This window comes from Saccostrea cucullata, unplaced genomic scaffold (assembly GCF_032062105.1).
Source record: "Saccostrea cucullata isolate Sc308-1 unplaced genomic scaffold, CSIRO_AGI_Scuc_v1 ctg13958, whole genome shotgun sequence".
Taxonomy (NCBI): domain Eukaryota; kingdom Metazoa; phylum Mollusca; class Bivalvia; order Ostreida; family Ostreidae; genus Saccostrea; species Saccostrea cuccullata.
In genome coordinates, this window is record NW_026925518.1 from 1 (window position 1) to 20000 (window position 20000).

The following is a 20000-nucleotide window of genomic DNA, read 5'->3' on the forward strand; positions in this document are numbered from 1 at the left end:
TGTAAAATATTTGAGAGATTTTCTTGCACCTTCGATGCAGCATCTCTGAGCGGCATACATTTATGTTGCTTGTGAGTTATTTGAAAACATTCAAAGCAAACTGGAGTGCTACACTGTATACAGAATTCTATAATTTTTTCACTGTGTTCGGTACATTTTGTTTCGTGGAGCTTTCGTAGCTCAGATGAATATTTGGGGTCTTCTCTGACATCATTGATGCTCATTACGTCATGATTTCTTGTAATCCGGGTTCCGCAGTGACGTTCTGCACACGTGAGACACAACCAATCACCGCAGGTCAAACAAAGAGAACTCGCTTCCTCAGACTTCCCATGCTCCTCACAGAACGAACAACAGAAGTGACGATTAGAGTGGAGAATCTCGTCCACTTTTCCGATGTTTGTGATGAATGTATTCGGAGTCAATGTATCAATCGACTGGTTCGATAGACTTGTATGGTTTCCACAAAGCTCGCAGACGACAACGTCCTTGATGGCTGCCTGTTCTTGTTTGATGACGAGACATTCTGTACAGAACGAATGGAAACAGTCCAACAATCGTGGTTCTGTTAATCTACGATCACATATCCCACAATTCAGCAGCCGTTCCCGTTCTGTTCGGTTTAACGTAGCCATCGTGTTTCAAGTGTAGTAATTGAAGACCTTCCTCATAGTCAAGATTTCATTCTACAAATAAAAAAATTGGATGAAAAGAATTTGTGATACATTTTTGTACTGCATAAGGAGGCATGGCTCCGACTCACGAATATCAAAGCAAATAACCTGTTTCTATTAATCAAACTGTAATATAATTTGTGAAAGAGTGTCCTTTTCTGATATTTTTAAGTACCAGTATGTCAAATGACAGTCATTTTCCTTGCTCAATACTAAATTCTGAGACACCCCCCCCCCCGAATAAAAAGCGAAATTTAATTAAAATAAAATAAGTAGCTTTTAATATACAATTTTTTTTAGAATTGTCTTTACCAGTGATACTTTTAGAGTGCAACAACTGTAATGTGTTTCTTATAATTTGAAATTTTTCAAATTATGCATATTATAAAACATACAAGAGAAAAACGTGGAAAAGATACAAAAAGAAAAAATCAAAAAGCATAAATAGGAAAATGTGGTACTTGAACTCGAAATATCAATATCTATCTTTTAGCAGTTATTGGTGTAAAAAGGACAATTTTTAAACACATATGTTAAATATTAAGATAATATATGAGATGAAAAATTGAATAAATATTTCATTAACTTCAAAATGAAGACATTTATAAAAACTAAAATTATCTTAATGTTATGAAGTGCAATTGTTTCCTAATAAATTTTTTTTTATTGTTTTTCTAGTAATTAGTGGTCTTTGATAACGGTTTACCATCGTAACTTTAATATTTACTATATACTCCATTTACAAAATACATAATTTTCATATTCAGTGGTAAGAGCAGCTGACTAGTATTAATACAGGGGTCCCGGGTTCGATTCCCGGTCCAGCCATATGTTTTCAATATATGCATTTTGTGAATTTTCAATGTACGTTTACTTATTCTTCCTTTTCACACTACAAGAGCTGAAGCTGCTCTAATCAACACATACACCATGCTAGTTAGTAGTATTCTCTAATACTTGAATTACATCATCATCTTTCATGTGGCATTCTAGCTCTTATTCGCTGTTTTACAGTTCTAGTAATTTATGATAAACATAGCTCCATTCGTGGCAAATAACAAGTTTGGAACAATTCCCCTATAGTCATATCATCTCGCTATTTTAAAGCGCGGTTATCCCTTTCTAGCGAGAAAAATACATCTCGGAAAACCGGGATTTATTTATGAAATGAATTGAATTTTTGAAGATTCCTGAGGTTATGAACTACGACGCTTCACGCCGGCATATTTCATGAAGCGCGATAGCGCTTCATGATAGATATGCCGGTGTGAAGCATTGTAGTTCATATACCTCAGGAATCTTCAAAAATTCAATTCATTTATTATATTTACATTATTTTTCTGATGACTTGCCATAAATTTACGCCAGCTGCTTCCGTTAATTCCAGTAATAACAAACAAAGAAAGCATTTCATTGTTTAAGTAATTATCACACTCAATTAAGAGGCCCTCTGAGAGGCACAGGTAGAGAGTTTACCTGTGTTATCTTGATTTAAAAGTCTAAATCAAATATATTTATTTTTCTGATAAAGAAAACGTACCAAACCACAATTTATTTGATGAAATAACTATATTTAAAGAATTTTTATTTCAGTATATTTCATAAAAAAAATAACTGAATCCAACGAATGTATTGAAAAAAAAATTAAAAAGAATATATCTAAATGAAACATGAAAGATTTTCTTTATCTGTTTAAATATGTTAATTGCAGTTACATTGTTAAAATATTAACATTTGCTGCTTTGAAACATTTTGATTAAAAATGAATAGAATTAAAGATTAATAAGCACAATAAAATAAACTTTTTTTTAAATTTAAAATGAAGGTATTTTTTACTATAAAATTAAAATGAATACTTTGAAAATTTGAGTAAAAAAAATATTCTAAAATTTGAATAACTTTTAATTCATTTTATACTTTATAGGAATTATGGATAAGATTTTTGAAACCTTGATTAACATAAATTGACTGAAATACCTACTAAATACTTTGAAATTTGAGTAAAAAATATTTAAAATTTTGAATAACATTTAATAGGACTTAATGCCAAGATTTTCCCTATCTAAGTTTTTGACACAGGCTTATAAATGCAGGAAGTTTGTTCATACAATTTTTCACAGGTAAAGGTTACCTGTGCCCCATAGAGGGGCCCCTTAATTGAATGTGATAATTATACTGTTTATATAGGGAGTAGACGTTCAGGGAACACACCGTCAAGATATACTTGTTTTTTTTTTTAATCATGACTTTTCAGCAAATGTTACAAACCCTGTTGCGCTTCCGTACTACTTAGTGTCCACCAAAGACCAAAATATGGGTTTCTGAAGGACATCATTTTTAATTTTTGTACAAGAATGGAAAGCTAAAACCCTAACAAATATTATTTGGATATCTATACATATTTTATATGCCAAATATGCTTCAAAAATATATATGACTGTAAATTTTAAAACTTTCGCTAAAAAGGCACAATTTACACGTGGATATCAGCCTCTTATTCTCACACGCAGCAGTGATTGTCTTTTAAAAATTTCAAGCCCATATTATCAGTTTTTTGTAGTAAATTCACGTTTCAATGCAGCTTTCTCTCGAGATTTTTCATTATTTTTTAAACAAAATTCCTGTTTATGGTAATGTTTATTCTCCCGCTAAAGAGGGGTGATCTCGCTAAAGGATAAGTGTTCCCAACCTGTATAGAGGTAAGTTACGCATCGTGTTTAAATTTCTAAAACAGTTAAAATCTTGTCAACCGAGTTAGACATTTATGAGTGAAATTTACGTCCGTTTTGACTGTATGATTTGTCATTTACAGGTTGTATTCACTTTCATTAATTAATATCACCCTAACTTTGATCATCATTTAAACAGCCGACCTACCTCTTCCTCTATCTGCTGACACCTATCGTTGTTTTACTTCTCATAAATGACCTCTTTATCCCTGCCCTGTTCCATGAAAAAAGCTAAGGTTTTACTTTCGTTTTAAATATCAACAAAATAATAATAAGGAAACCCCTAAGGGACAAAAAAATTTAAAGCTTGCCGTTTTCTATCAATATTAGAAGATGCATATCGGATTTAGGATGTTTGTCCTCAGCATGCTAAGAGTGCGATATATTCCTTTTTTCAGATATATTAAATGTAGAATTTTATATTTAATGCATTTCCGTTGATTTTTAGCTGATTTTTAAAATGTCTTGTCAAATGTTAAAATAAATATTACGTAACAGTTCAGTGGTAGGACGAAAAACCTTTACGAAAAATCTGAAGATAAAAGTATTCAACACAGGCACTTGTTTCGGAAATAAATTTTTAACCCAAAGTATACTATAGGTTGAAAATTTATTTCCGAAACAAGAATTTGAACTACTGCGGTCAAAAACAAAAAAAAATTTTGGGAGGGTCCGTCCTTTTGACATTGCTCGTATCGCACAGGGTATACATCTCCTATACTATTAATTAAATAAAGATAAACAGTCTCGTTTTCTCGTTTAAAGTCATCATTGGTTAATACAATGAAAACGTCAGCAAATCCAATTAACCTAGCTTATATCAATGAGTCAAATGCTGACGCGGACGTTTTTCATACTAACTGTTAGGTCATGCATAATTTACTTTATATCTACGGATTTTTTTTCTCGGTTTCCATCAGGACATGGCGGGTCTGATCGGTCGGCAGGGGATGCCTACTCCTCCATGGCTCCTGACCCCACCTCAGGGTCAGCGTGTTTGCTTCTTACTTTTGAGATTGAATACCACAGACACTTGTTTCGGAAATAAATTTTTAACCTATATAGAATAACTATAACACATGTTATTATTATACTATGGGTTAAAAAGAATTCCGAAACAATTGCCTGTGATTACGACCATAGAATTTACGAAGTGTTGTCTTAATACGAATTGTTGAAATTCATTATGTCATCAACTTATCTGTCCGTAGCCTGCCTCGTTTTGAAAACTGATCTTGGTCTAAGCATGCATACTCTTGAATATCGAATTAGTAGGGAGACTTATCTTCAAATGCTGATGATAGCGGAATATTCTGTATAAATAAGAAAAAGCCTATACTCAACGACTTTGATGCTGGATATCTACATGTGTTTTTTCTTTGTTTTTTTTTTAATTCTATATAATTATAATATATACAGTATATCTTTTGTTAATAGAGGTTTTTTATAAAGGTGCTTTACAAGACATGAAAATGAGCCGTCATAATCGTTTGTTTTGAATTAAGACCTCCTTTTCAGTATTGTGCATATTAGCTGCAGATCTGTAGCGTTATGGCTTTATATATTTGTCTTTGATCATAACGCTACAGATCCCGTAGTGCAAAAAAGGTGCAATTTACGGCACAATATTTTTTGCGCTCTTTTGGGGAGAATTTCTACACTTTCCAGCATCGTTCAATCAACTACCCCTCAATCCCTAATTCTAGACACATTATTTAATTAATCTGTATATTTTATCCATCTCCCAACCCTTTATAGTCGTCTCTACAAGTGATAAACTCGCTTTATTAAAATTATTTGTTAGATTACTGAAAATTCATATCCAGCGAGATTATTGCCTGTAGAGACAACTATAATGGTTGGGAGGTGGATAAACTATACATATTGGCTACAGAATGTGTCTAGAATTAGGGAGTGAAAGGTAGTCGATTGACCAAAGCTAGAAAGTGGAGAAATTCTCCCCAAAAGAGCGCAAAAAATATTGCGCCGTAAATTGCACATTTTTGCACTACGGGATCTGTAGCGTTATGGTCAAAGACAAATATATAAAGCCATAACGCTACAGATCTGCAGCTATGTGCATATGTGATAAGAACTAAGAGTTTAAAAAAATTATACTCCAGTGTAACATATATAGAGTTTTTGTAAATGAGGAAAGGGTTGCTATTATTTCAGAGATAAGTATCTGTTGCAAAACAATTGCTAGAAAAAAGTTATTTTTTTAAGGTAACTTGTACTTGATTGTGGAGTGTTAAAATCAAAACATATGAACCATTAAGTTACATACACAAAAGGAAATAATGACAGCTCCAGAACTGAATGTTTGACTCTAAACTTCAAACAGGAAATGACTTTTTTAATTTGATAATCACAAGCTGCTATATAAAAATGTCTTTATTTGTTATATTTTGGGGTTTGTTTGTGGTTACGACTGCTAAAGACCTCGACAGTTCTGGAGTATGCAATGTTTCGTAAGTTTTTTTTTCGAATTCGTTACGATCAAGGTTTAATTTAATACACAACATTTAAGATCACTTGAGTATAATCTCTTAACCTTGTTTTCAGATGGGTGAATAAGAAAATGAGATTGGGTTGCTGTGTGGATTTTCAGTTAGTCAACAGTGACTGCAAGCGTGAGTTGTTTTATATTCGAATATAAAATGGAATCGTTCGCCTATTACTTTTGAAATAATAAGTGCGTGTAATCCATAGATCTAAATTCTTATCTGTAAGTAACTCAAAACTTATAAGCTGAACATGTACATTTTTAAAAGTTTTTATTGAATAAAATCAATGGAAAGCAATTGTTACACAGCATTTTGCAAATAAATTAAAAAAAAAAAATACTCTTGGCAAAAAATGATTTCTTACATCAGAGACTCCCCCAACCCCACCCCACCATAACCTCGAAGTAAACTTTTCGAGTTTTTACACATTTAGATTGAGAAATCCAAGCAATCAAAGGGTAAACAATGACTTATTACAATGTAAAATGTATTTGAATTGTATTATCAGCTTGTATTGGACGACATGGAGTAAACTGTGGAATACCCTGTGATTTTGGATTCTTTGGATTTGGATGCCGTCAAATCTGTAACTGCTCCGACAGACAGGGGTGTGACCGACACACAGGCTGTTTTGGTACGATTTATGATCCAATGAATCATTTTCCTTTTCTTCAATTCTTTAATTGGCTGAATTAATTTTTCATAAATAAAACTGATTTTCAAGTAACAAATATATTGTAAATGATTTGTTTTATTATTCAACCCCGCCCAAGCCTCAGACAGTAAGTTTTTTAAAAATGTTATTTCATCAAAGACATTCACACAAAGTGAGTAAGAGAAAAAAGTATTTATTTTATTTCAGTTCAAATTGAAAGTAAATCTTTCTACATATTGCATTGAGCATCACGCATATAGCACAAAGAGAAAAACATCATAACATTGTATGGTGTTGCTGTTTTTGTTACAATTGTGTTGTCATCTCTATTTTGGGGAAGAGTCTTTGTACTTATTAATAAAAAGTAAGTCTAAGAGCTAATTTTCAATGTCAAAAATGTTGTTAAATGTTGTCTTACTACACCATAAAAATACATTTCTTAGATGAGAGTTATTGAATGTATGTAGTTTAAATGATTGTTAAATAACACTTTTATACCAAATCGGTAGGCTGTGTTCTAAAACCTCTAATGTAATGATTATGGTTATGTTGGAATAAAAAGGTAAAGATAAAACACACTCATCTTTTAAACATCTACAAACAATATAGCTGCAGAACTGTAGCTCTTTGCTTGAGAAAATTCGGACAGAATGCTTTTAAAATGCACATAAACCATGAGATATGACAATTTTGTCCTGGAATGTATGATCACTGCATTTTAATCGATTATCTAATTGCATTTTAGAGGAACTTGGAGTGTAGTCTTTAAGTGGCAATCCAACTTAGAGTCATAGTTCCCTTTCTAAGGAGGAAATTATTCAAATTCATATGTCTTTTTTTTTTATATTTTCAGCAATCAAATTGAATCTGAATAACCATACCTATGCTGGATTCTTAAATTACAAAAAATCCTTTCAAAGATACTGAGCGGGTTCCCGCCCGGTTGAGCCTATTTCCTTACTTCTCACTAATATATTTGCAGCAGTGAAGGAAAAACTTCAAGAGTACTGTAAAACAACATCTTAGAAACTGGGGCAAATAACTTCTTAAAAGCTCAAAGGAACATTTAGAAAATTTGAAAACACAAAATTTTACAAAAATTAACATCAAAACGAACAAATGTTCAACACATTTCAACCATTTACACGATAAATGAATGTCCAGGTTTTATGACGTCATTAACAGGAAACATATCAGCTTCTTTTTCAATAGATATGAAACTCGTAAATTATTTTTACTGTGTCACTTTTGCACCAAAATACAAACAAGCAATATGAAGATTATTTTATTACGTTATCAGCAAGGTATCTTTGCATGTATCATAAAACGGAGAGGTCTGACAAGGAGAAAGTATGGTTTGAGCTTTATCGATTTGTTCCCTTAAAACTTAATGTTCTCAAAAAGATATGAAATTGTCTTAAATATGAATTGAGTATATCTGTAAATGTCTGTGATGAATCATGAAAGAATATGGCATGCAAGAGGATTGTTCTGGGAATATGACATCATTAATTTGGTAATTCTCTTAATTTTAAACAGAAAAAGCCTTAAAATAATTCATTTAAGTGGTTATTTCACTTTAGAAAAAAGTGTCAACAGCCTTTGCCGTCTTTAACTTTTAGATATGTTGTGAAATATGGTTTGGAAAATCACTTTTTTTTCAAAATCTTTGTCTGAAATGAATGTACTGTATACTAGTATTATTTATTAATAAAAGGAAATTCCACTGAAAATCGATAGATATGTTGTGAAACATGGTTTGGAAAATCACTTTTTTTTCAAAATCTTTGTCTGAAATGCATGTACTGTATACTAGTACTATTTATTAATAAAAGGAAATTCCACTGAAAATCGATGTCATCTGCAACTTTTTATGAAATATGTGAAAATGCCCCAGATTCAGAAAGGATGAAATTTAATTACTTTCATCACTTCCATAATTTAGAAAAGATACAAGTCCATATTTTTATTGAAAGTCAAACGGTACCTTTTTCTTTGCCAAATATATATTTCTTCTTTTGGAAACAACAGTTTTATATGAATAAAAGTTTGTTATTTCCGCTTGTTCATCAAATATCAAAAAGGTACTGAAGGGAATATGTAGTTACACTTGCATTGTGGTCGCGAAATTTATTTGTGCTGAACGAATTCCAGTAATTTTGCTGTCATTTTTAAAATATGTCTACTGATGTTCTTAAATATAGATTATAAATTGTTTAACTATAATAGCTCATTTTATGTTAAATCAATGCTGTCCCAAAATCAAAAGTTTTTGCTGCAACATGCAAATTAACATATACAAGTATACTTTTATTACCAAGTATAAGTTAGTATCAATAAATGGAATATTAAATTTTCATATGTCTCACAAAATGTCGTTTTTTGGAAATAGGTCTCCTTTATATTGTATGATTACCTTTATATAAATTTCAAATGCATAAATGATCTCCAACTAATCCTGCAGCAAGGGACAAACGACTTTCTGGGACCTACCCTTGTCTATGTGGAAGCAAGGAAGGATATGAAGATAACGAACAGTATTCAATCTCAAAGTCCATAAAACAGTACAAAATAAAAGCACAGCAAACATGGACCCCCCAAAAAATTCCTTTCGATTCAATGAAAAGTTCAGTTTGATCAAATGTTTACTTTTATTCCTTGATTCTTTAGATATCGCTGTTGACAAGAGCACAAGGTCTTACAGCGGAGAGATCCTAGGGGCTGTAGGAGTTTTATTTGGAATCATTTGTTTGTCTGTGGCAAGTGCTCTTACCAGGAGGTTCAAATTGCATTATGGTAATTTGTTTAAAATCCTCAGTTATATTACTATCTCCTGTTTTAACGAATGCTATTTTTCATTTTTACGATTTCTTATAGAGAAGAAATACACCATAAACCGGAACAACGTTAGGGTTGAGATAACGAGTATGGAAGCTCAATCAATTCAAGGGCAATACCTTACTCCTATTTCTCTCAAAGACAAGACGATGGCATCATCAAGTAATCCTGTTAAGAAACAGAGACGGACTAACCAAGAAGAGACGACGGATGAAACAGCACAAGAGAGCGGGTACACGGAAATTCCAGATTATCAACAACTAAAGGAAAGCAGGGCCAGAATAGAACATCAGTATGCAAAACTCAGAGACTCCTAAATCACCTTTGTTGTTTTAGCTTTTCTGGATACACTTTGTTATATATAAAAATAGAATTTAAATTCTATCAAAATAATAACACAGGTTACTAAAATCACACTCACGAGGTATTGTTTGAAATCATTCTTCAGTATTCTTTCGAGCACTTTATAAACCACTCCTCTACCGGATGGACCTTTGGAAAAAAACTGGGATTTTTTCTTTTAAAATTTTTTTTAAAGATAAAGATGAGCATTTTTTAATATTTGTAGTAAATACATTCCTTAATTTTATTTCGAGCCCATAACAAGACATGTTGTTCAATACAATATATGCAATTTCCTAGAATAAATTTTGATATATTAATTTGCTATTTTATCTCTATCTCACGAATACTCAGGTTTGTTTGTTTGCTTGCTGTTTAACGTCTTTCTCGAGAATTTTTCACTCAAAGGGAGGCCCTACCACTTAAATTAACTAAAATATAAAACTAACCAGTAAATCACAATCCCAAGTCTTTTAGACATAATCTGTTCACAGTTTTACGGACATGTCATGGATCTAAGCATTTTAATGCATAAATATTTATTCAAATCTCTGTCTATTCACTTTTTTATCAAAATAACTTCGTTTTAATAATAATTTCAATTTGTACCCATGGGAATTCCAATAGATTGTTGGAAGACCTGGTCACCAAAAAGAACATAGATATTGTAGCAATATACCTTCATCACTTTCATACGGAATTTATATGCTAGTATTTCAGTTGATTCGATACGCAAGAGTATGCTCTACTTGCATTAAGTAAATTATTGACAAACAAAATGATGAAACAAGAATATCAGCAGTCTCGTTTAAAGTCTTCATTTCGTAAGTTCTTTGGTCGATACAATGACCTCGTCAGCAAATACAATTTATCATTGAATCAAATGCTGAATAACATTTTTCATACCAATTGTTAGTCCATTTTTGATACACTGAAATGACGACGGATTTTTCCCGTTACTTCCTGATTTATATTGTTTGAATATACTTATGAGCTTAAATACTGTTCGTTATTTTCATATTTCATATCAAGCATTTATGCTACTTCTACCAAAGCAAACTTTTCTATCTTACTGGATATTGCCATTATGCACCTCCTATTTTACTCTTTGATCCGACACTTATTTCGAGTCTCCCAGAGGCAAAACATGGACTTTGCCGTTATAATCATAAGGAAAGCAGGGGTGTCATTTTATGAGTAAAGTGAGCACAGTATCTCTAGGGTTTTTTGTTACAAGAATGTTTATAAAGAATTGCTTTAAAAGACCTCAAAAGGAAACATCTTAATCGTTTGTTGAAATTATGAGATCCTTTCAATGTTGTGCATTTATATAGTAAGAATAAATAGTAAAAATTTAATTCTGTAGTCAACCTATATAGTTTTTGAAATGATTCTTAGAGGGAAGAGTCACTTTTAATTTGTCAAAGATAAGTATCAGAGACGAAACAAATCAATTACAAGAATATTTTTTCTAGAGGTCATGTAACTTTTGCCTGACTATGGAGTGGTAAAAATAACAGCATATGAACCATTTAGTTACATAAACAAAAGGAAATGATAATAGCCACAATATTAAGTCGACTCGAGACTGCAGACAGGAAATGCCTTTTTTAATTTGATAATCACAAGCTGCTAATATAAAATATGTCTTTGCATGTTATATTTTGATATTTTGGGGTTTATTTGTGTTTACGACTGCTAAAGACCAAGACAGTTCTGGAGTATGCAATGTTTCGTAAGTTTTGTTTCGTTATACTAGTAATCAAAGTTTTATACTCTGAAATCATAATTTAATGAACAATATTCTATTCAATTTGTGCATATTTCTTTATTTTGCTTTCAGATGGGCGAATAACCAAATGAGATTGGGTTGCTGTTTGGATTTTCAGTCAGTCGACGGTAACTGCAAGCGTGAGTTGTTTTATATTGGAATATAAAACGGAATCATTCGACAATTAGTTTTTAAAAAATATGTAATCCAAAGAACTTAATTCTTATGTCTAAGTAACTCAAAACATAAGCTGAACCTGTTAATTTAAGTTTTTATTAAGTAAAATCTATAGAAAGCAATTTATTACACAGCATTCTGGAAATAAATATTAAATACTATTGGCAAAAAACGATTTCTTATATCAGAGCTGGACTCCCTCACCCCACCCCACCCAAACCTCGAAATAAACATTCCTAGTTTTTACACATTTAGATTGGGAAATTAAAGCAATCAAAGGGTACACAATCACTTATTACAATGTAAAATATATTTGAATATTATTATCAGCTTGTGTTGGACGACACGGACCTAACTGTTCCTTACCTTGTAAGATTGGATTCTTTGGATTTGGATGCCGTCAACTCTGTAACTGCTCCGACAGACAGGGGTGTGACCGACACACTGGCTGTTTTGGTACGATTTGTGAAAAGATGAATCATTTTCCTCTTTTTCAATTCTTTAATTGGCTGAATTAATTTTTCATAAATAAAACTGATTTTCACGTAACAAATATACTGTAAATGATTTGTTTTACTATTCAACTCCGCCCAAGCCTCAGACAATAAGTTTTTTTTTTAATGTTATTCAAAAGAAATTCACACAAACTGAGTATGAGAAAAAAGTATTCATTTTATTTCAGTTCAAATTGAAAGTAAACCTTTCTAAATATTGCATTAAGCATCACGTATAGAGAACAAAGAGAAAAAGAGAATTTCATTCTATGGCGTTGCTGTTTTTGCACAATTGTGTTGTCATCTCTATTTTTGGGGGGGGGGGGGTGGGGGGGTTGTACTTATTAATAAAATAAAAGTAGATCTGAGAGTTAATTGTCATTGTTGAAAATGTTGTTAAACGTTGTCTTACTGCACTATTAAAATACATTTTCTAAATGAGAATTATTGAATGTTCGTAATTTAAATGATTGTTATATGACACTTTTAAACAATCAGTAGGTTGTGTTCTAAAACCTCTAGAGTAATGGTTATGGTTATGTTGAAATAAAAAGGTGAAGATAAAACACGCTCACGATTGATCTACAAACAATATAGCTGCAGAACTGTAGCTCTCTGCCACAGAAAATTCGGACAGAATGACTCTAGAGGAACTTGGAGTGTAGTCTTTAAGTGGCAATCCAACTTAGAGTCGTAATTCCCTTTCTAAGGAGGAAATTATTCAAAATCATATGTCAGTTTAAGTCTTTTTTGTTATATTTTCAGCAATTTAATTGAATCTGAATTACCATACCTAGCTATGCTGGATTCTTAAATTACATAAAAATCATTACGAACATTACGATACACAGCGGGTTCCATTTAGCCTATTTCCTTACTTCTCACTAATATATTTGCAAAAGTGAATGATAAACTTCAAGAGTACTGTAAAACAACATATTAGAAACTGTGGCAAATAACTTCTTAAAAGCTCAAGGGAACATTTAGAAAATTTGAAATCACAAAACCTTACAAAAATTAACAACATCAAAACGAACAAATTTTACAAACATTTACACAATAAATGGAAGTCCAGTAGTTTGACATCATTAACAGGAAATATAACAGCTGCTTTTTCAATAAATATGAAACTCGTAATTTTTTTACTGTGTCACTTCTGCGCCAAAATACAAACAAGCAATATAAAGATTATCTTATTACGTTATCAGCTAGGTATCTTTGCATGTATCATAAGATAGAGATGGTCTGACAAGAAGAAAGAACGGTCTGAGCTTTATTGTTTTGTTCCCTTAAAACTTAATGTTCTCATCAAGATATGAAATTGTCTTAAATATGAATGAATACATGAATGTGATGAATCATGAAAGAATATGGCATGCAAGAGGACCATTCTGGAAATATAACGTCATTCTGGTAATTCTCTTAATTTTACCCAGGAAAGCCTTAAACTTATTCATTTAAGTGGTTATTTCTCTTTAGAAAAAAGTGTCAACAACCGTTGCCCACTTTAACTTTTAGATATGTTGTCTAACATGCTTTGGAAAATCATTTTTTTTTCAAAATATTTGTATGCAATGCATGTGCTGTATACTAGTATGATTAATTAATAAAAGGAAATTCCACTGAAAATTGATGTCATCTGCAACTTTTTATGAAAATGTGTGAAAATGCACCAGATTCAGAAAGGATGAAATTTAATTACTTTCATCACTTCCATCATTTAGAAAAAATACAAGTTCATATTTCTATTGAAACGGTACCTTTTTCTTTGCCAAAAACATAAATCTTTTTTGGAAAGAACAGTTCTATATGAGTGAAAGTTTGTTATTGCCGCTTGTTCAACAAATATCAAAATGTTACAGAAGGGAATATGTAGTAACACTTGCATTGTGGTCGCGAAATTTCTTTGTGCTGAAAGAATTCCAGTTAATTTGCTATCATTTTTAAAATATGTCTACTGATGATCTAAAATGTAGATTATAAATTGTTTAAAGATAATTATATATGCCGTATTAGTGTTTTATTTTTTTAAGAAATAAATACGTGGTGTCTCATCAAGTAATATATTAAGTTATATACTTTCTGCAAAAAAGACAATTCCACTCCATCCCTTTTAAAAGTTATGAAATATAATTTGGTAAAAATTATTTTCTCTCCGAGTCGGATATTAAACCGCCTCTTATTGAAATATTCATGATCACGTGGTCTCACATGCTCACAGCAAACAATGGTCCAATCTCCTGAATGAGCCGAAAAGTATGATGGTCTACTACGTTTTTACTACAAACACGTGGGTTAGGAAAATTACATGTAACTGGTTGAATTAATTGTTGCTCAGTTATTACTACATGTAGAAATTTAAAGTTTATGCATTTATAAAAAAAAAAAAAAAAAAAGACTTATGTTTCAGGTTTTTTATAAATTAGCTCTAAATTAATTCTCATGTGCATTGATCGTAGATCGTGTATTGAGTAGCATACTGTGTGTTTCGAAGTTGTACACGTTGTAAACATTGTAAATACGTGAACACACCTCAGAGTTGATCGCTTTTTGTACCGAGGAATAATCATGCGTGAAATTGTCTTTTCGCTGTCAGTACAGCACGGGGAAACTGTAAACTGTACAATGATGTGGGAAAACTCAAGTTTTTATCATTGTTAATCATTTGTATGCAAATGTGAGCATGGAATTAGTAGATAATAAATAATGTACATAATGCATTAAGCGTGTAAATGTCTGGGAAAATGCATCACATCTTTCCGAGAGAGATTTAAAAACCTAGCCTTTTCAAAAAACACATGTAGTATTTTATATAGTAACCCATAAATGCATTAAATGCAACTCATTGAGCTGATTGGTCGATTTGTCAGTCATGTTGGTTACTCACTGAACAGACGTCACAAAAAATATTTTCCTCGACCTGATGATTCTCGCGATGCTTTTTCCCGCGCACATGCGCAGATCGAGCATAAACGTCAGTCCTTTATAAATATGCATGAGAACATCGTGTTCTTTTCCCGACCAGTACTTTGTTAATACCGAATAATATTTCGTCGAATTTGCAAGAATGCTTCATTTTTGATAGGTTATCATACTTCAGAAATTTTTGTTTGGTTTCAGCTGTGCAAAATTACTGTTTAACACGGCATACATATCTTTAAGTACGATAACTCATTTTGTGTTACATTAATCTGCCCCAAAATCAAAAGTTGTTGCTGCAACATACAAATTAACATATATAAGTATTCTTTTTATTACCAAGTATAATTAAGTAAGTAACAATAAATGGAATATCAAAATTTCATATGTCTCACACAATGACATTTTTGGAAATAGGTCTCCTTTATATTTCATGATTACCTTTATATAAATAGGTATCCTTTATATTGCATGATTACCTTTATATAAATAGGTCGCCTTTATATTGTATAATTACCTTTATATAAATTTCGAATGTATAAATTATCTTGAGCAAATCCTGCAGCAAAGGACAATCGACTTTCTGGGACCTATTCTTGTTTAAGTGGAAGCAAAATGTTTTTTTTTCGATTCAATGAAAAGGTCAGTTTAATCAAATGTTTACTTTTATTCCTTGATTCTTTAGATATCGCAGTTGACAAGAGAACAAAGTCTTACAGCGGAGAGATCCTAGGGGCTGTAGGAGTTTTATTTGGAATCATTTGTTTGTCTGTGGCAGGTGCTCTTACCAGGAGGTTCAAATTGCATTATGGTAATTTGTTTAAAATCCTCAGTTATATTACTATCTCCTGTTTTAATGCATGCTATTTTTTTCATTTTTACGATTTCTTATAGAGAAGAAATACACCACAAACCGGAACAACGTTAGGGATGAGATGACGAGTGATGAAGCTCAATCAATTCAAGGGCAATACCTTACTCCTATTTCTCTCAAAGACAAGACGATGAAGTCATCGAGTAGCCCTGTTAAGAAACAGAGACGGACTAATCAAGACGAGACGACGGATGACACAGCACAAGAAAGCGGGTACACTGAAATTCCAGATTATCAACAACTAAAGGAAAGCAGGACCAGAGTACAACACCAGTATGCAAAACTCAGAGACTCTTAAATCACCTTCGTTGTTTTAGCTTTTCTGAATACACTTTTTTAAATTTAAAAATAGAATTTAAATTTTTGTTGTATTTTAAATGACTTTGCACGTTGATGACAAAATAAATTACATGTTTAAATGACTTAATCTTTTCAAACGATAATTTCCCTTCCCTATGCAGCAATATACCCTTATCACCTGCGTATGGGGTTTGTTTCTCTGCAGTTAATTCTACTATTACTTCTTCCAGTTAGCGGCCACCGTCAAAATGTTGAGCAATATCAATATTAAGCAACCGGGTGTGCACATGTTAAGAAATAAAATTTTGAGAGTCTGTTTACAGGTAAGTTTTAAAAAGATCACTTAAGCTAGAGACTTATTAATGGAGACGAGCTTTGAAGCAGACAAGGCTCTTATCCATCATGGTAGAGGTGGGCAGTATTTTAAGTTCCTGGCTAGAGTCAATCTGAACTTTGTTAATAACTAGCTTACAAGTGCTCTACAGTGAAGCTGGCTGTTCTTCGCTGCTCTTAAAAAAATGGTCATTCAAGCCTGTTATGCATCACGGTTTCAAATGAAGTGCTATGATATTTATTTTTGGAAATACCTGGCTGCTCTGCGCTTAATTATTTCAATTTTATTGATGTCTGACTTTTGGTGGTGATTCCAGGCCACACTGGCATACTGGCATTTGGTCTTACTAATGATTTGTATGCTTTTTCCTTGTGATTGTACACACAAGTACTTTGAAGTCAGCATCAAAAAGATGCTTGAGTTTCTGATTGACAATATCTATGTTCTTTTTTGGTGACCAGGTCTTCCAACAACCTGTTGGAATTTTCATGGGTACCAATTGCGACTCGTTATTAGCATACCTAATTTTGTATGAAAATTAAGCAGAATTTATGCAAAATCTTGTGCATGAAAAGAAGAAAACACTTGCTGTGGCCTTCAACTCGATATATCTACGATGTATTGTCAATTAATAGTAATTTCCATTCGTATGTCGATACTATATATCCTGGTGTGTTGCTGACGCATCTGTTAAATATTTGGATATTTTATTTGAAAACGACGTTAATGGTAATCTAACATGCAAGCTATATGATAAACGCGATGACTTTAACTTTTCTATCGTCAACTCCCTTTACTTATGCAGCAATATACTATCATTACCTGCATATGGAGTTTATATATCTCAGTTGATTTGATACGCAAGAGCACGCTCTACGTATGAACAATTTCTAAAACGAGATAAATTTTTGACAAACATGTTGATGAAACAAGAATATCAGCAGTCTCGTTTAAAGTCGTAATTTCGTAAGTTCTATAGTCGATACAATGACCTCGTCTGCAAATACAATTTATCATTGAGTCAAATGCTGACTGACATTTTTTCATACAAATTGATATCCATCTTTTATACACCAAATCGACGATGGATTTTTTCCATTATTTTGCGATTTATATTGTTTGAATATATTTATGAGCTTAAAAACTACCTATATCTGTCATGCTGTGCGCCCAACCATCCGTCTGTCCGTCCGTCAGCTACACTTTGGGGAACCCATCTCTTATATGCAAGTCTTCTAATTATACCATTGAATGAAATTCAATGAGACTTTCACAGAATCTTTGTTACATATTGCTATTATGCATCTCCTATTTTACTCTTTGATCTGACACTTATTTCGGGTCTCCCAGAGGCAAAACGGACTTTGCCGTTACAATCATATGGGAAGCGGGGAAATCATTTTGTGAGCAAAGTGAGCACAGTATCTCTAGGTTTTTTTTTTTTGTTACGAGAATGTTGAATATAAAGAATTGCTTTAGAAGACCTCAAAAGTAAACATCTTAATCGCTTGTTTTAGATTAAGACCTCCTATTCAATGTTGTACATGTATATAGTAAGAATAAATAGTAAAATTTAAATTCTGTAGTGCAACCTATATAGCTTTGTAAATGATTCGTAGAAGGAAGATTCACTATTAATTTGTCGAAGATAAGTGTCAGAGACAAAACAAATCAATTACAAGAAAGAATTGAGGCGTACAAGGCGAGGACAATCCCCCGCTCTGAGAAATGACATTTCTCAATTCTAAAAGTTATATTTTTCAAAATTATATTGTTTATATCATCTTTTACACATTTAATTCTGTATTTCATTTTTTTTAATATTGTATTAATAATTTATTTTTCACTCATGTTTTTAAGATATGTGAACACAAAAAAGAGAAAGCCTCACGTATGATTCGAACTCTCTCCATAGCGCAGGGTTTGGTCCAATACCGACCGCTTTAACTACTACGCTATGAAGTATATGCATTATCGATGTTTGTCAATGTAATTTAAACGGATGGGTTTGTTGAAGCGCACATTTTTTCAGAAATTTTCGATTTTCATATAGAATGGGTTCAGATTCCATTTTTTGGACAATTGAAATATATTTCACATTTACGTTTCCATCATTTAAGCGTTAATGAAGAATGGAGACTTGACCCATTCATGTTCAAAATTCATTTTTTATAGCTCTAGTAAACCCAATTTCCACTATAAATGCTTAAGTGTCAACTTCGAAATGAAGATTATCAAAGAATGAATCCTTCAGTAAAATAAAATGATAAAATGTTTTGAAGATGACATTACTGAGAACATGATTTTAGAAAAATAAAACTTTTCTGTGAATTTTGAAAATTGAGAAATATTTTGTCTCAGAGAGGGGGATTGTCCACGCTTTATACGCCCTCTTTCTTTTTTTTCTAGAGGTCATGTAACTTTTGCCTGGTTGTGGAGGGATAAAAATAACAGCATATGAACCATTTAGTTACATACACAAAAGGAAATGATAATTTAGCCACAATACTAAGTCGACTCGAAACTGCAAACAGGAAATGCCTTTTTTAATTTCATAATCACAAGCTGCTATATAAAAATGTCTTTACATTTTATATTTTGGGGTTTGTTTGTGTTTACAACAGCTAAAGACCCCGACAGTTCTGGAGTATGCAATGTTTCGTAAGTTTTGTTTCGTTACGATCAAAGTTTTACACACTGCAATTATAAGTTGATAGACAACATTTAAGATCACTTGTGCATAATCTCTTAACCTTGTTTTCAGATGGGTGAATAAGAAAATGAGATTGGGTTGCTGTGTGGATTTTCAGTTGATCAATGGTGACTGCAAGCGTGAGTTGTTTTATATCCGAATATAAAATGTAATCGTTCGCCTATTACTTTTGAAATGTGCATGTAATTCATACATCTAAATTCTTATCTCTGAGTAACTCAAAACCAATAAGCTGAAATGTACATTTAAGTTTTTATTGAGTAAAATCAATGGAAAGCAATTGTTACTCAGCATTTTGCAAATAAATTTAAAAAAACATAATAGGCTATTGGCAAAAAATGATATCTTACATCAGAGACTCACCCACCTCCACCCAACCCAAACCTGGATGTAAACTTGTCGATTTTGGACACTTTTAGATTTGGAAAATCAAGCAATTAAAGGGTACACAATCACTAATTATCTTACATGAAATCATTAATTAGTACCCACTAAGTACGATGTAAAATGTATTTGAATTATATCATCAGCTTGTATTGGACGACATGGAGTAAACTGTACAATGCCCTGTAAGTTTGGATTCTTTGGATTTGGATGTCGTCAAATCTGTAACTGCTCCGACAGACAGGGGTGTGACCGACACACAGGCTGTTTCGGTACGAATTATGATAAG

At 32.2% G+C, this 20000-nt stretch overlaps 4 protein-coding genes across 6 annotated transcripts in view; 3 read left to right on the top strand and 1 right to left on the bottom strand.

Moving 5' to 3' along the window:
• Positions 1–7: 7 nt before the first annotated feature.
• LOC134269075 (E3 ubiquitin-protein ligase TRIM56-like) lies at positions 8–3665 on the bottom strand (the record flags this gene model as incomplete). Its single annotated transcript, XM_062751295.1, has 2 exons — positions 3552–3665; positions 8–686 (listed from the first exon to the last, which is right to left on the bottom strand). A coding segment is annotated over exon 2 (628 nt), but the record flags the coding sequence as incomplete, so codon positions are not given.
• Positions 3666–5762: 2097 nt separating this feature from the next.
• Positions 5763–9747, top strand: LOC134269076 (uncharacterized). Of its 2 annotated transcripts, XM_062751296.1 has the most exons (5): positions 5763–5874; positions 5969–6036; positions 6419–6544; positions 9236–9361; positions 9443–9747. In XM_062751296.1, exons 1-5 carry the CDS (start codon positions 5792–5794, stop codon positions 9718–9720), a joined length of 681 nt encoding a protein of 226 aa, XP_062607280.1. In that variant the 5' UTR covers positions 5763–5791; the 3' UTR covers positions 9721–9747. The 2 variants fall into 2 exon arrangements, with proteins under 2 accessions (XP_062607280.1, XP_062607281.1); XM_062751297.1 differs by lacking the exon at positions 9236–9361.
• A 1635-nt stretch (positions 9748–11382) lies between these two features.
• Positions 11383–16393, top strand: LOC134269079 (uncharacterized). Its single transcript, XM_062751301.1, has 5 exons — positions 11383–11480; positions 11589–11656; positions 12024–12149; positions 15792–15917; positions 16001–16393. The coding sequence occupies exons 2-5, from the start codon at positions 11605–11607 to the stop codon at positions 16276–16278; spliced, it is 582 nt and encodes a 193-aa protein (XP_062607285.1). The 5' UTR covers positions 11383–11480; positions 11589–11604; the 3' UTR covers positions 16279–16393.
• A 2723-nt stretch (positions 16394–19116) lies between these two features.
• Positions 19117–20000, top strand: part of LOC134269077 (uncharacterized) — a 6799-nt gene continuing 5915 nt past the window's right edge. Inside the window, exons 1-3 of one of the 2 annotated variants that reach the window (XM_062751298.1) lie at positions 19119–19275; positions 19379–19446; positions 19858–19983. In XM_062751298.1, the coding sequence (XP_062607282.1) occupies positions 19193–19275; positions 19379–19446; positions 19858–19983 (277 nt within the window). In that variant the 5' untranslated portion in view covers positions 19119–19192. Of the gene's footprint in view, positions 19276–19378; positions 19447–19857; positions 19984–20000 lie in introns of both variants that reach the window. The other variant, XM_062751300.1, reaches the window with a different exon arrangement.